This window comes from Populus nigra, chromosome 4 (assembly GCF_951802175.1).
Source record: "Populus nigra chromosome 4, ddPopNigr1.1, whole genome shotgun sequence".
NCBI lineage: Eukaryota > Viridiplantae > Streptophyta > Magnoliopsida > Malpighiales > Salicaceae > Populus > Populus nigra.
In genome coordinates this window covers 15,098,060-15,114,894 of record NC_084855.1, presented here as the reverse complement: position 1 = coordinate 15,114,894, position 16,835 = coordinate 15,098,060, and the positions used below count along the sequence as shown (strand labels likewise).

Below are 16,835 nucleotides of genomic sequence, written 5' to 3'. Positions count from 1 at the left end.
AATGGAGCTCTCTCGCAGTGCTATATCAGAAGCAGAAGAAGCATAATTTTGCTTTGCAAGGACCCTCTCCTGCCATGTTACTTCATCACGGGCTAGAAATTATGCAGATAAAGCATGTTCCTTTAATTCCAACAACCTAATGAGAATTGCCTAGTTCTTTTCCCTGCTAGAGTTCTGTCTTCTACATTATTGATCCGAAGAGAAATAAGATATGCTAGTGCATGCATCAAATAATTGCACCTCAAATGGGGCATCCCAGAACAAAATTGCCGTTCAAATTGCTGGAGTGGATTCTGTGGAAGTGACCTTTGAAAAGCTATATGCATCATGTCAATGGGCCTACCACTTAGTCAATGGCTGAGATTGAAAATGATATACATATGCCTTTATGGACAAATGGTTTTGTCTTTGCCTCACAATTTTCAATTATGAGCAAGAATAAAGCTCCTCTGCTAGACAAAATCATTTGAATGCAACTCCAGTCTATTTATTTTATGCCCAAAAGAAAAAAAATGTATGGAAACTTGCTTTCGAGTAATTGTGGACCTGGATTCTTATTTCTTTATTTTCTGGCGAGACATGGGAAGTAGGGAACCAGCAAAATGTTTTCAATGTCACTACTATTGTCCCTCATTCACAATATATATTTTTTTAAGATGTAAAAAAAAAAATTAAAAATATTTAGTAGCCATACCAAACTCAAACAATTTAGATTTGATAGTCATTTCAAACAAAAATAAATTGGGATTAGCAGCGTATGACATAGCTGCCAGACCCCCAACGCTTGGGTCTGGCATGACTCCCAAGCCTAAGTCGTTACTTGGGTTTAAGACCCAAGTAATTTGGGTCTTGCTTGTTTGTCAGACTAGACCTAAGCAAACATGAGTTCAACATAATTTTTTAAATTTAAAAATAATAAAACAATATCATAATATCCTCCGTGATTATAGAAAATTACACAAAAAACAGTGTGAAAGAACAAAAATGGATTTGCAAATCTTATTTTTTGCCTTTTCCAAGACTAAAGATGTATTTTAACTATTTAAAAGTTTGTGAAAGGTAAAAAAACCCATGAGTAACAAGTTTTAATTTTGTTAACCTTAGGGGATAGAATAATATTTTTACTATGCAAATAATCATGAAAAAACTACCATACACCCGTTGAAACGTTTAATGACTAACGAGCCTATGAAAAATACTGAAATACCCCCACAACCAGGGTTTTAATTTTTTCAACCAAAGTGCAATATGATAATTTAACTTTATGTGAAAAGACAACATTAGCCCCATCCTAAGCCTTTAGAACTGGAAAATTCGCTATACAAGTCTACAATGAACTGTGTCTTGGTCCACAATATACTTGTATAGAGTTGCTAGACCCAAGTCGTTTGGTTCAACTCGAGAAAATTAAAAAAACATATTTGAGGTTTTAATATTTTATATGAAAAAATTAAGAAACAATCCATATGGATATAAGCTAAAAGATTATTTCAAAAGTTTTTTTTTATCTCACATTAAAAATATATTATTTTATCCTATTAAGTTGAAGTATTTAAACAAAAAAAAAGTTTTTTCATCCCATATTGAAAGAACACAACTTTTTTCTTGTGAATATATATATATATATATATATATATATATATATATATATATATATATATATATATATATATATATATATATATATATTAATGGGCCTCACATTAAAAAATAAAACATTCTTTTAGTATTTATATAGTGAACTTTGATATGGGTTAGTAACCAACTGAAAAAGATGAAAAAAAATGGGTCTTTGGACAGGGAAAAAAGCAGGTCTCTATCAGGTTTTGCTGGGTCACCCGAGTCCCGGGTTGAACAAATGAGTTGGGTCGGGTCTGATAATTATGCTCAAACAACAAAACGTGAGCTTGGGAGTCTCTTAATCTACAATGATTTTCCCACACCATGTCAGACCCAAGTGCCTTGGGTCTAGTAGCCATGCTAGACTTGCGCTTCGTTCTGGCATGACCTAAGCACTTGGGCTTGGCAACCATGCCAGATCCATGCATCTTTTTTAAACAATATAGAAATTCACTTATAGTTGTTCTAAAAACATATTTATTTTTATCTTTGTATTTTTAATCAAATATATTTTTATCTTTGTCTTTTTAACCAAATATATTTTTATCTTTTCTATATTTCTTTCTTCTATTTTTGGACATTAACCACACACATTCCTAAAATTCACTCATTTTTTTTATATTAATCTCTAATTTTAGTGAAGAAATCATCTACAAAATTGCATAAATTAAGATAGTGAAAAGATCAATAAGTCTTTTACATATATAATATTTTCTTTTCCTACAACATAATATATCAATTCAAAAGTTTAAAGGTTTTCTCTTATGATCATATATTTCAAATTTTTGTATATGCTAATAGTTATAATGTAGAATAAACTCTTATTGTAACAAACTTTGACAATTAGATTATCCAACAACATCTCAAATTTAAAAAGTAAGAACCCTTTAAAAAATTGTCCAACACTTGGATGGAAATATAAAATTAATATTTTCATCCACAATGCATATAAAAAGAAAAAGTTTATTTTTGAAGACTTGAAATAAATAACTTAGAACTCAATATTTTTTTCCTTTCTTTCTTCTTCGAATATAACAAATTTATAAAATAAGCTACACAAACAAAAAAGAGTTTGCAGTTAAGTTTTATAGCATATGAATGAAAAATCTTACTTGAATGAGGCAGTGTTTGTTTTTGCAGTCCAATCGTGCTTTTGAAATGTTTTAAATTTTTTGACCTAGGCGCTTGGGTCCAGCATGGTTGCCAGACCCAGGCACGAGTCTGACATACTTAAGCGAGCGGGTCTGGTATGGTTGTTAAGCCCAGGCGCAAGTCTGGCATACCTAGACGAGCATGTTTGACATAGTTGCCAAATCCAGGTGCTTGGGTCTAGACCCAATTGACTTAGGTCCAGCAACCATACCAAACCTAAGCGCCATGAGTTTAACAACCATGCCATACCCAAGATATGTGGGTCTGCAATTCAGTCCAGATCCAAGGTGTGTGGGTATGGCAAACATGCCTGATTTGACAAACAACAAACAAAGAGAACGATTATGCACTTTAGTTGTCAAGAGAGAGAAAAGAAAGAAAAAATACAAATAATCGATTATTGATAGCAATTCAACCATTATCTGTCTACACGTGCTATACCATGTAAAAGAGGACATGACTGTACATCTAGTGAGACGGTAGATGACCAGATTTGGCCACCGGAAAGTGTCACATACACCTTCTTAATGGCACGAGCGCCACCTATTTACTAGAAACAAAAAAAAAAGAGAAATTAAAAGTGAAACTACCATTATAATATATAATGAAAGATGTTTTAATTTACAATGATTTCTCCATACTATTTAGCCTTTTGTTATAATATACAAGACATGGATCAACCTTCCATGCTTCGTTAAGATGGCTTGAAAGTGTTGAATTTACCCATATTAAGAACGGGGGGGAGAGAGAAAGAGAGAACCATACGAAAAGAATTGAAATAAAGTGTAAATAGAGTATCGAGGAACTAGAACTCGAAAAGGGTCCACAAGAGAATATAGCTAACTTAAAAAAGAAGGAAAGAGAGAACATAAGACGCCAAGAGCACGCACTAAGTAAGTTTCTTCCCGACACTAATAATGTCATTGACCATTAATGATAATAGTTTAATTTCATGCGATACTCATTTCTCTAGTAATTCTTATTTCTCACGCTATAGTTGAGGTTGGATAAAACAAGAATTTCTTTTTAAAATAAATAAATAATATCTATACCATATAATTTATTTTAGGTATGGTTACAAGACTCATTGTAATGGGTTAAATTTGAAGTTTCAAATATTATTAAAAATATTTTAATGAAAAAAAGAATATAATAAAAATAAAAATAAATAGAATTTAATAACAAAATAAAGAAGAAAAAATAACAAATCTAACAAACCCATAATTATTAAAAACAAAACTCATATTTATTCTTGTTTTCTAGTAAAATATAATTATTTTGAATATAAATTAACCATAAAATAATGAATTTCTCGTTCATAATTTTTATTATAATAAATGTTTCATTGGATGCTAATATTTTTATAGTGATATTTTTTAAAATTAATATGAAATATTTGTTAAAGGAGAATATTTATAAAGAAAAAAAGTAATACTTTATCCTATGTATTTAACTTCGTTTCTTTAATTTTTATAATTTCTAATTTTGAAAGAACCCATGTTTTTTTTTCCTATAATTGTGATTATTTCTTTAATATTCAAATTTGTTTTTCTATTTTGTTATTGCTTTGGTTATTTCTCAAATTTTCGTATGCAATTTTCTGATGTCCAATACACAAATATTTGACACGTGGAACCTAAGCTAATGAAATTTGTTGGAAGAGCATAAACCATACCAGAACCTATAGTAAAAGGGTAAAATCCATAAAAATTATCCAGAGGCAAAATCCTTAGAAAATCAAAATTACAGATACAAAACATGCCATTAACCTGCTTATGGAATGCATTTTTTTTTCTCAACATTTTCTTTCAATTTCTTAGTTATCTTATCTTTTCATCCTAAAGCTTCGTCTACTTTGTATGAAAATAAAAATTTTATTGATAACTATATAGTTACCCTATAACTCAAGGTTGTTAAAATCGTAATTTGACTTATAACATCATACGATTTTATAAGTTGATATAGGCTTAACGTGCGAAATCGTTCATAAAACTCAGAAATGGATGAAATTGGGTAAAATCATTAAAATCAGGTGAAATAGTGTAAAATCGTAATTTCACCACCAATTTAATGATTGCATCATAAAAGATAAAATTGCCATTATTATTTCCTTACCTCCAGGTTTCCAGCGATTATTGGCCTATTGTATAACCCTTTACATATTTATATAAAGAATACAATTATGAAATATGAAAATAACTCGAAACATATTAGAAACATATTACAATCAAGTATTCAATTTTCTTGATCTCCTCTGGTGAGGATCTTTGACCATTCTCATTTAATTTCATTTTCTACATAATTAAGAAGAAAATTAAATGGTGTGGAAAAACACTATAGAATCAAAGATAAAATACTATGGATTTGCATAGTGCTATCATTCTTTTGTCCTTAAAGCATTTTCTATTCCATCATCGATTTTTTTTTTAATTTTATTTTTTTACATTGCATTGACATGGGTTTAAGCCTAATAATTTGTTTTGATTAGCTAACTATGAAATTCTTATACTATCAAATAAACATCTTAATATGAAGTTAATTTTCTATTTAGAAAAATAAAAATCTATTTTATTGCTTAAAACAAATTGAAACTACAAGATCAAATTTGACACAAAAAATAACAGTGTTTTACCCTTTTTTATTGTTTATGAGGCATTTAATTTGAGATTCTAGCCCTTAAATTTTTTTTTAATTTCTTATCCTTGTTTAGTGAGGTTTTGATGTTTCAGCCCAACAAGTTATTTGTTTTGAGCTTAAATTCCTAAATTTTGTAAGGAGAGAGAGTCGTTGGAAATGATAGAGTAGATAAAAAGTGGTTAGTTGACTAAATTTTAAGAACAAAAAAGCCAAATTTTCTATCATTATGTTAATCCTGACGAGAGGAGTGTCATCGAAGTGTTTTTGAGCTTTTATATCACTAAAAAAAGATAGATCGAGGTAGAGAAATAATTTTTTATATTTAATTTTTTGTTTTTTTGATCGATTTATTGGTGTTTTAAGATGAGAAATTGGTTATTGAGTTTCTTAGGGTATTTATTAGGTGTTTTTGATGAAAATTATTAAAATAAGTTTTTAGATCAAACAAACATGTGAACCAATTTTCTACCTACCTCTATGGGGTAAAATTTAAACTAGTATATGACACATCGTTCGTCAAAGTAAACCATGACTTCTGTCTCGTATGTTTTTTTTTAAAAGGCGGCGTTCATTTTTTTAAAACTAAAAAACTTTAGGTTGTGTGACACATGGACCTGGTCTTGCAAGCCCCCTCACATGTGCTCTCATTTGTTATAGGCTAGACATGTTGACCTAGGCACAAATATTTAACCTCTTTTTGTTAAGTTCTTTATAACCTTTTCCCTTTTTCCTTAATTAGAATTAATTAATTAAAAAAATAAATAATTTTTTTATTGTATATTGTTCAATCAAATACCATTCAATTTTTACTTATTTTTTCAAATAAGATTATAGTGTTTTTTTTTTTAATTTAACAAGAGCTCTTTTTGTGCAACTCTGATTTTTTTTCCTTAAATTCTATTCATTTTGTTTCCCACATACATATATTTTTATTATCATGTAATTAGATGACAAAATAAACTCCAAAAAGTTCCTAGCTCAACGCTCGAGTAGGCTATTATTCTTATATTTTTTTAATGTATTTGTATCTACATTATCAAGACATTGTTTTGTTCATGAGACCCTTTTTGTCTTCTTTTTTTATGATTCTTATAAGTTTTTGTTTGAGAAAAATATATATTAGGTAAAAAAAAATCTAGAAAAAAGAAGTGCATTAATAAGATAAACGGGTTTTTATTTAAGATACATTTTTTTATCCTTATTTCAAATTATCCAAAATTTTTATATTTATTCTAATTACTTTTGGTTTTTATAAAATAAAGCATATATAATAGAAAAGCTTATTTTTTTTTCTTGAGGAAAATAGATTGATAAAGGAAGAAGGAATTACACCAACATATTATTTTGTTTCAATGGAATTTAAATTCAGATTTTTCTTACAAAACAAATTATTAATATATTATTAAATAAAAAAAATTGAATAGCTCTTCGTGGAAGATGATTAGATATCTTAATATGACTCTATCTCTTAATTTCATAATTTAGTATTTAGTTAGCACTAATAGCTATTTTTAATATATATTTTTTTATATATAATTCTTAATTTATTTAATAAAAATCATGCATCAACTTTTTAATTAAGAACTTCAATTTTTATTTAAGCTAAAAAAATATTAAAAATATTTATATATTCTTTTTTGTGTTTAAAATTAACTTTCTATTCGTAGAACATGAGTCAACTAACTATTATTTTCTATTTTAAACTCTTCAACACTTCCTTTTAAATTCATGAAAATTTTAAATAAATATATATATGAATATGACATGTATTGTAGATATTGATCTTGGCGAGTTTCGTTAAAAAAAAATGCCATCATTAATAAATGGATTAATAGAATAGTAATGCTAAACATCCCTAAATGGATTAAAATTTTCAACCCTAAATTAGGGTTATTAAGCCCTAAGAAAATTTGGAAGTATTCAAAAAAGTTTGTATTGAATAATCTTCAATTAAAACAAAACAAATACTATACAAGGTTATTTAAATACAAGAAACAAATTAGTAAAATTTTAATTAAATTAAAATTTATAAGTTAAATAATAAAAAATCCAAATACAATAAGAAAAATAAATAAAATCCTGAATAGTCACTTCTAGGCTTTATTTAAAAGCTTTCTCGACATTCGATGAGTATGAATTCTTAATAAAGCTTTTAAAATCTCTTAACAAAATATCAGTTTAATATAAAGATTGAATTAAAAGTTATGCTGGTTTAATAAAATACACATTTGACTCTTATAAATCATCGAAACGTAGAAAATTTTACAATTAAAAAGATAATAAAATAAAAATAATTATGACAAGAATAATAATAAAAAAAACCCCATACATATAGTCCTTGAAACTATTAGAACATTTCTACTTTTCTTTTTAATTCAACAAAACTATTAGAATATTTATATACACAGGAAAACAACAACATCACAAATGTTAAGAATAAATAAATATTCATGGCATGTCAATGTCATCATTTTTTTCTACATAATTTGACAAAGACACTTGATTATAAAAATTTAAAAACTCATACACTCAAATAAAAAAAAGATAATAATAAAAAAGTAGAAATAACCAATTAGAAAGAATCAAAAAGTTTTCACACTAAATTATAAGAATTTCTTTCATTTATTTTGTCAATAGTGAAGAGAAAAGGAGATCATAATCCAACAAAAAAAAAAAGAGTAAATGAGTTTGTGTTTCACGACCCAAAGAAAACTTTTTTTTCTTGAAAAAAGAAAGAGAACATAAAAAAAACTAGCCTTTTATAATTTTTTAAACTCACTTTAGCTTTACTAATAATTAATGCAGAATCTTGCTACTTTATAGTTTAACTCATAATTAATGCTTTACTTGATCATAGAATAATATAATTAATTCTGCTTTAGGGAGCGAAAGTTTTCCTAGGATTTAAAGAAATATGAGATGGCAATATAAAGGAGTTGGTAGATACTTATGAATCTGTAAGTGATGCTCTTTTGCCAACCCTCCCTTTTAATTAAAGTTGATGATTAAATCTGCAACCATATTAATTAAACCTTGCTTTTAATTACTTAATATATAACTATTGGGGCTTAAATGATTAAGGACAATAAATAAAAATAGATCAATTACGCGGAGAATCATATAGTTTATTTATTTTTTTGGTTTGTTTGTTTTTTTTATTTATTTATTTTAAGAATTGCATTTTACTCTGTGAAGTTTATAAATTTAAAGGACTTTATATCCTCTCGTTGACACATCAAGAAATATCAAATTATTTATAAATTTATTATTATATTCTATTTAATGGCTAAAAAGTTCTTATACTAGATATTAAGTTTGTCATTAAATTAAAAACAAAACCCTAACCACCATGCCCACCTTCTTCTTTTCCTTTTTTTTTTCTTTTTCTTTTTAATTTCTAGCAATCACACAAGAAATAATTGAAGCCATTGAATTATATTTCAATGGGGAAAATAATCTCTATTAAATATTAAATTTGTCAATGAATTAAAAAATAAAAAAAACCCTAACCAACTTGCTCTTTTCCTTTTTCAATTCCTAGCAATAGCAAGCACATAATTGAAACCATTAAATTATATTTCAATGGGGAAATTAATAATCTCCACGACCTCCTTTTCTTTTTGTTTCTTCGCATCGACCGCCACTGTCTAGCCATGACAGCCCCCTCACATCCACCATCTCCATTCCTCTTAAAGCTGTTAATTTAGAGTGAGATCTGCCTTGGTGGTGTGATGAGTCACTAGAGATGAACAATTGTCGGTTTGAGTAAAGCTTGCTTTCCCCACAACAAACAAAGTCATTTTCTCTGTTGCATTTTTTTGGTTCACATGGTGGCCATTGTTAATTTCATGGCTTAAGGGCAAAAGATACTCCGGGGCACATCTTTCTTCCACTGCCAAGAGGCAACAATTCAAAGCTTTGCCCTAACATCAAGATCTTTGCGAGTGAATGCAAATTCTTCAAAGAGAAATCGCCAGCTCAACTTGTGTTAAAAGAGAGAGATTTTACGTAAGTGGAGTTGCTGTGAGCGACAAGGGAAAGATCAATAAATGATTATTTTATTTGATTTCTAAATCATTAATCTTCGTATTAAAAGAAAAAGAAAAGGGAAAATCATTGATCCTCTCCCCAGTAATGAGTCAGAGATGAGTAGAACAATCCTTTCACTGACCGGTATTTTAAACAGTAATTAACACAAGTTGATATTGTTATGTGCCTAATTAACAACTTTGATGGATAGATTAATAATGAGCTACAAATTAATGAGTGCACGTGTCAATTTTTGAAAATTTACGATATGAAATATATGTTAATAAATATATAAGTTTTTATTCATTTATACATGTTACTCTCAGGCCTGGTAATCTGCGATGATATAAATTCTAGGTCGAAAAGAAAATATGCTTGATCAGTAATGCCCTAGATGTGACATTGCATATATATTGCATGTGTCGTTTTTGATAAAAACAAAAAATTAAAAAAGCCTTTGACCACTGCGCTTTCAAGGAAAAAAAGGCAAGCAATACTACAAGGAGGGTAATAAATTTTAGTGCCTGATTAGGCTTTGCAATGGAATTTCTATCGTTGGTTTTTCTGTGTACTCTCACATCATGAGAGAAGGGAGTGGAAAGCCTTTTTCTGGCTTACAAGAACATGAACGGTTTAGAGATGAGGATCAGAGGATAAGTCATTTTCTGATTTGATTTTGAAATTTGTTGCTACAATTATTAAATCTAAGCGCACTTGCCATGGCTTTCGGCAGCCAATGCCAAGTCGTAAGTCTGCATGATTAAGGCTTTGGTATTATATATCTTTCACCACTCTTTAATCATGATCATCATTCATAAATGGCACGAACTTGTAACAACCACACCTTTGCTTTGAGTTCGGTCGAAAAGAGAATTGAGTTTCCCTCCTTCAGTTCTGTCCAAGTGACACTTTAAATCAAGTACATGGATATGGTCATTTGCGAGATCCAATAACTTTGGTTTTAGTGATGAATATACTTAATATTACTGAGTTCAATTATACATTGAGTAAAAATACATCTGAGGTTATCGGTTGTCAAACTTAATCTTTTTTGGTTCAAACACGTGCTAAGTATAAATACATATGGGTTTGGCAAGATATCAAATCCAATATCCTTGAGTTCAGCTATGCACTGAGGGACCGTTTGGGAACGCGGCTGCGGCCGCGTTTCCAAAAAATTTGAAAATTTTTTGTTTTTTTTTTTTTCTAAAATTTAATATGGTTTGTACGTTTTGGATCGTTTTGATGTGCTGATGTTAAAAATGATTTTTAAAAAATGAAAAAACATCGTTGGCAAGTATTTTGGCACGAAAAGTTATTTGAAAAGCACCCGCAACCACACTGCCAAACACGCTCTGAGTCTAAACAGACACGGGAATGATAAGCTGTTAGATCCAACATTATTGAGTTCATCCACGTGCTGATCTTAAGTACTTATGAGTTTGGTAAATTCTCAGACTCACTATTATTGGATTCAACCACGTGCCGAGCTTAAGTACATATAAATTTGATAAATTCTCAGACTCACTATTATTGGATTCAACCACGCGCCGAGCTTAAGTACATGCAGATTTGATACGAGCTGTCAGATCTAACACTCTTAGGTTTAGTCATGCGGAGCCCAGTTACATGTAGGTCCAGCGAGTTGTCAGGCCCAATATTTGTAGGCTCAACTATATGTTGAGTCCAAGTACATATGAGTCCGGTAAGTTACCAGGCCCAACACCCTCAGGCTTGACATCATTTCAAGTCTAAATGAGTATGAATTTGACGATCATAGCCTCATGTTGGGTCACAAGACCTTATTTATTAATTCTTATAACTTTTAACATGAAATGTTAAAAATCAAGAATAATGATCTCTCTATACTCCTAGTATATAAAAGTTTTGTAAAAACCTAACATATTTCTATCAACATTAATATTGTGTAAGAAATATCTATTTCTTATTAATACTGCGTAAGTGATATTTATCCCTCGTTAATATTATTAGAAGGAAATGACACTTTAAAACCTCTATTAAAACAATATAACAAGGTTCCATGATTATATATATTTCCTGAACCACCAAGATAAAATGTTTATAATTTTTTTTCTCTAAGTATTTGTATTTTAATTCTTATAGCATTTATCATATAAAAATAAGAACAAACAATTTTATTTTTAGAATTTAAAGATCACTCTTTTATTTATTGTAATCTTTTATTAAATGTTATTGATTTTTTATCGAAAGCTCCCTAAACCCCACTAAAAAAAATGTTTTATAGATATTAGTTCTTCTACCATTAATTTCATAAACTACAAAAAAGAAAATATTAATGTAAACAGGTGATTGTAACTATCTAAACACTCAAAAATTCCCATTTGTATATTGGATTTTGTAGCATCAACAGTGTATGTGTGTGTGTGTGTGTGTGTGTGTGTGTGTGTATAAAGAGGAAAAGAAAAGCATGGAAGCTTGATTGTTGACGTAAAAGAGCACTTGAAACATAGTACGAGTGATTAGGAATATAGCTAAGATGAGTTGTTCCAGTTTGAAAGCACATGGGCAGCAATAGAATAAAACACAAATTCTTAGATCATTCCTAGTAGTGTTGAGTCTGTCCTCGAAAACATAAGGAAATGATAAAGGAATATTGAGCACGAAATCCTCACTTTGAGAGGAAAAAGAAAAAAAGAGAGAAGAAGACAGATTAATATTGTACTACACCCCCATCAAAATGAAGGCACCAAAGGTATCTTGGCGCATCAAATAATAACCCCCCCCCCCCCCCCCCCCCAAACTAATGTGGGGGGAAGATGCTGATATGGCTGTATCATAGGGTATGATCTCTACTGTATAATGAACACCAGACACTATGATTTATAACCTAAATAAATTCAAGAGAAGTCAACTATTGCTCTCAATGTGGCCAAGAAGTGCTTCAAAATATACTGCTACCTGTATGCGACACTTTTTGGCTAAATAAAGTCCGTGAAATGTAACTGAACCTTCCTGGTGGAGCCATCTACCACCGCGTTGCTGACGTGGTCCAGTTAAAGCGGAGAGTGCATGCAAGTGGAAGAGATCAAGGGTAGAGAGGATTATTGACACCCCCAAGCTAATGACTCTTCATTAATTTAACTCACCATTCCCTCTTTTGCTGTCTGCACAAGAAACTATTATTACTATATATATCTGGAGCTTTCTTCTCTTCCAAGTGCCAACACATTGAACTCAAGAGGAGTTTCAAGAAGTCTGCTGCTCATTTTTGTGGTCACCAACCCACCAAATTCTGTACTGAACTGCAAGCTTTCCCCGTTGGCACTCTTTTGTCTTCCACACTTTGCTAGCCATCGCGTCATTAACTCACTTTGTTGTGTTTGTTAAGCCTGGTAGTACTGAGCAAGCTCGCCTTGGATTTATCTGTCTTTTTCATTTTTGCTCCATCCCTTCTAAAAGTTGATCTTATTTTCAAGTTATGTAACTTCTATCACCAATCAGTTTCTCAATGGCAAATCCACTCCTCCCTCTAAATTCCCAACATTGTCGCTAGAGGGTATTCTTGCTTATCGTCTGAGTAGTCTAGTCATCTGTTGCAAGCTTTCAAAGAAGGAAGAAAACAAGTACGCAGTACTTTTCACCACTGAGCTTCCTATCGGATAACATCATGGAGGAGACATTTGTGCCTTTCCGTGGAATCAAGAATGACCTTCGGGGAAGATTGATGTGTTACAAGCAAGACTGGACAGGTGGATTTAGAGCAGGCTTCAGGTAAAGTCTCATCTCTTAGTGATCACACAAAATTTTGTCGTGCATGGTTTGCAGTAATTGCCATTTTTCTGACATATACATTCTTTGCATTTTAGGCCTCCTTTATGAATAAATTTCAATATGATTATTGGTTTCATATATATTAATGTTATTTTCAGGATTTTGGCTCCCACCACATATATATTCTTTGCTTCCGCGATTCCGGTCATCTCATTTGGGGAACAATTGGAGAGAAATACTGGTATTAACATGAACTCAGCAAGGAACTTTTTTTTTTTCTTCTGTTGAATATTCTTTTTCTAAAAAAAGATTGATGTTAGCTTGCTGAAATCATGCACATTCTTTTTTCACTTGCGCCATCTTTTTATCAAACCATTTTAATCTCAAGGTAAAAAGAAGAAAAAGAAAAGACATGATGTTCTGTGAAATTTTAGCACATCATGAAATCTACCTTGCACTTGCAGATGGAGTTCTAACAGCAGTTCAGACCCTGGCATCCACCGCAGTTTGTGGGATCATACACTCAATTATTGGAGGTCAACCTTTGCTGATATTGGGAGTTGCAGAGCCGACAGTCATTATGTACACATTTATGTTCAACTTTGCCAAAGAGAGAGCTGATTTGGGAAGGAACTTATTTCTAGCATGGACTGGATGGTGAGCTGATTAATCCCTTTTAATAGGTCTTAGATAATCTCTTTTTATGCTTGCTTCCACTGCTTGACAAAACTTACCTGGTTATATGATCTTGCAGGGTATGTGTTTGGACTTCACTCTTGCTGTTCTTACTGGCTGTCTTAGGAGCATGCTCAATTATTAATAGGTTCACTCGTGTAGCTGGAGAGTTGTTTGGTCTGCTTATTGCAATGCTCTTCATGCAACAGGCTATCAAAGTAAGAGTAGTTAAAGACTTCAACTGCATTATGATGATGGCATGTTGTTAATTATTGTTTAATTAGCAGTTAAACTAAGTAATTGACTTGACTGTTAAGGGTCTCGTGGATGAATTCCGCATTCCAAAACGAGAAGATCCAAAATCAATGGAGTTTATACCTTCATGGAGGTTCGCAAATGGAATGTTTGCTTTGGTTCTATCATTTGGCCTCCTGCTCACTGCATTAAGAAGCCGCAAGGCAAGATCATGGCGCTATGGGAGTGGTATGTAGATCAAAATTCAGGTTTCTGATAGAATACTGAGGGCTTTTACTACTTATGATCAGTCGGGAATCTTGGTCACTTTAAAGATTACCATATTCTTTTATTTTGAAAGCTTAAAATCATTTTCCTGACAGGTTGGCTTAGAAGTTTAGTAGCAGACTACGGCGTACCCCTCATGGTTCTAGTATGGACAGCTGTTTCTTATATTCCGACAGAAAATGTTCCGAAAGGAATCCCCCGGCGTCTTTTCAGCCCAAATCCCTGGTCCCCTGGTGCATATGAGAACTGGACTGTAGTCAAGGCAAGTTCCGTCTCTTCTTTCCATCATCCGGAAAACAAAGAATTTTATCTCTACATATTAAACTAAACTAGCTATTTTAATCTTCACATGACAGGAGATGTTAGATGTTCCCATTTCCTACATAATTGGAGCTTTCATTCCTGCTACGATGATCGCGGTGCTTTACTATTTTGACCATAGCGTAGCATCTCAACTTGCTCAGCAGAAGGAATTCAATTTGAGAAAGCCATCTTCTTATCATTATGACTTGCTTCTTTTGGGATTTCTGGTATGCAAATTCCCTTCTTACTAGAACTGTCTCATCCTACTGGATTTTCTTTTTTCAAACATTCATAATATTTTCATTAATGGTGACAGACCTTAATGTGTGGTCTTATTGGAATCCCACCATCAAATGGAGTCATTCCCCAATCTCCAATGCATACAAAAAGTCTGGCCACTCTTAAGTACCAGGTAATCTACCCTGAAATCTCTCAAAAAATCAAGGTTCTTTCAATAGTCAGTGTTGAAGAAATAAATTGTCTTGTTTTGTCGTCGTGGTAACTCCGTGCATTAAATCTTTCTAAGATTAGTATTTGCTTATTATGCAGTTGCTTCGAAATAGACTTGTCGCAACCGCACGTACAAGTCTGAGAAAGAATGCCAGCTTGGGACAACTGTATGGAAATATGCAAGAAGCTTATCACCAAATTCAGACTCCTTTGATGTATCAACAGCCCTCTCAAGTATGTTTGCAACTTATGTTGCTGTTGACCATTTTGTTTTGTCCTGAAATTAAACATGATCGTAATTTTGGAATTCCTAGATGAAATCAAATTATCTAGTTTTGCAGAAAGTAATTGAGAATTGCTAAATATCTTGTGCAGGGTCTAAAGGAATTCAAAGAATCAACCATCCAAGCAGCTACATGTACAGGCCATATAGATGCCCCAGTCGATGAGACAGTATTTGACATTGAGAAGGAAATTGATGATCTATTGCCTGTTGAGGTCAAAGAACAACGTGTAAGTAATTTGCTTCAAGCCACAATGGTTGGAGGTTGTGTTGCAGCCATGCCCTTTCTCAAAATGATCCCAACCTCAGTCCTTTGGGGCTATTTTGCCTTCATGGCGATTGAAAGTTTACCTGGTAACCAGTTTTGGGAAAGAATATTATTGCTCTTCACCGCACCAAGCAGAAGATACAAGTAATGACTTCAAATCCTTCATCTTTCACAGTTCCCCATGTCTTGCATTCTCGCTTGTTCTCATGTCTAAATTAACTTATTTTTCTTGCAGAGTACTTGAAGATTTCCACGCCACATTCGTAGAAACAGTTCCTTTCAAGTCAATTGCCATGTTTACAATTTTCCAGACGGCTTATTTGCTGATATGTTTTGGTCTCACTTGGATACCGATTGCGGGCCTTATGTTTCCTTTGATGATCATGCTTTTGGTTCCTGTAAGACAATACTGCCTTCCCAAGTTTTTCAAAGGAGCACACCTTCAAGACTTGGATGCAGCCGAGTATGAAGAAGCACCAGCTTTGCCATTCAATCTCGCAACAGTAAGATTTCTTTCCCAACATAATTAAAAGGAAAATCCATCCTGCATTCACTTTCACTTCACATTTACAATTTCTTCACTTTGTCTATAGGAGGCAGAGCTGGGGGAAGGAGCTGCTTATGGAGGAGATGGAGAGATTTTGGATGAGGTTATCACCCGAAGCCGTGGAGAGTTCAGGCACACGAGTAGTCCTAAAATCTCAAGCTCCACTACAACACCAGCAAATAATCCTAAAAGCCTTCAAAGCCCTCGTCTCTCGTACACATATAGTCCTCGTATAAGTGAATTAAGAGGGCAGAAAAGTCCCAAATCCAGTGGAAGAGGGCTTAACAGTCCAAGGACTGGAGATCAAAAGTTATCTAAACTGGGGAAGAGTCCTTCAAGTTCAGAACAAAACTAGTGGCAAATTTTTTTGGCTTATCTACCAGTAAGGAGCTTTAGATTGGCTTGTGCTCGCACCATTTCCCTTTCAAGTGTGTTGTTGTGGTTGGAATTAGTGTAAAATATCTCTTCTCTCTGATCTTCTCCTTTAGAGAAAAAAATTGTAACTTACAATGGAATAGTTGCTATGTTGTAATAAGTGTGCTAGTATATATTTGTTCCGGCTATAGTAGTCCAATGCCACTGCCTTTATGATGAAA

The 16,835-nt window shown here is 32.0% G+C and overlaps 1 protein-coding gene across 1 annotated transcript; it reads left to right on the top strand.

Moving 5' to 3' along the window:
• The first annotated feature begins 12,590 nt into the window (after positions 1-12,590).
• LOC133692206 (boron transporter 1) lies at positions 12,591-16,835 on the top strand. The gene is made up of 12 exons (XM_062112975.1): positions 12,591-13,191; positions 13,350-13,432; positions 13,656-13,848; positions 13,946-14,084; positions 14,184-14,349; positions 14,484-14,650; positions 14,745-14,918; positions 15,008-15,103; positions 15,241-15,375; positions 15,517-15,836; positions 15,928-16,195; positions 16,286-16,835. Exons 1-12 carry the CDS (start codon positions 13,088-13,090, stop codon positions 16,592-16,594), a joined length of 2,154 nt encoding a protein of 717 aa, XP_061968959.1. The 5' UTR covers positions 12,591-13,087; the 3' UTR covers positions 16,595-16,835.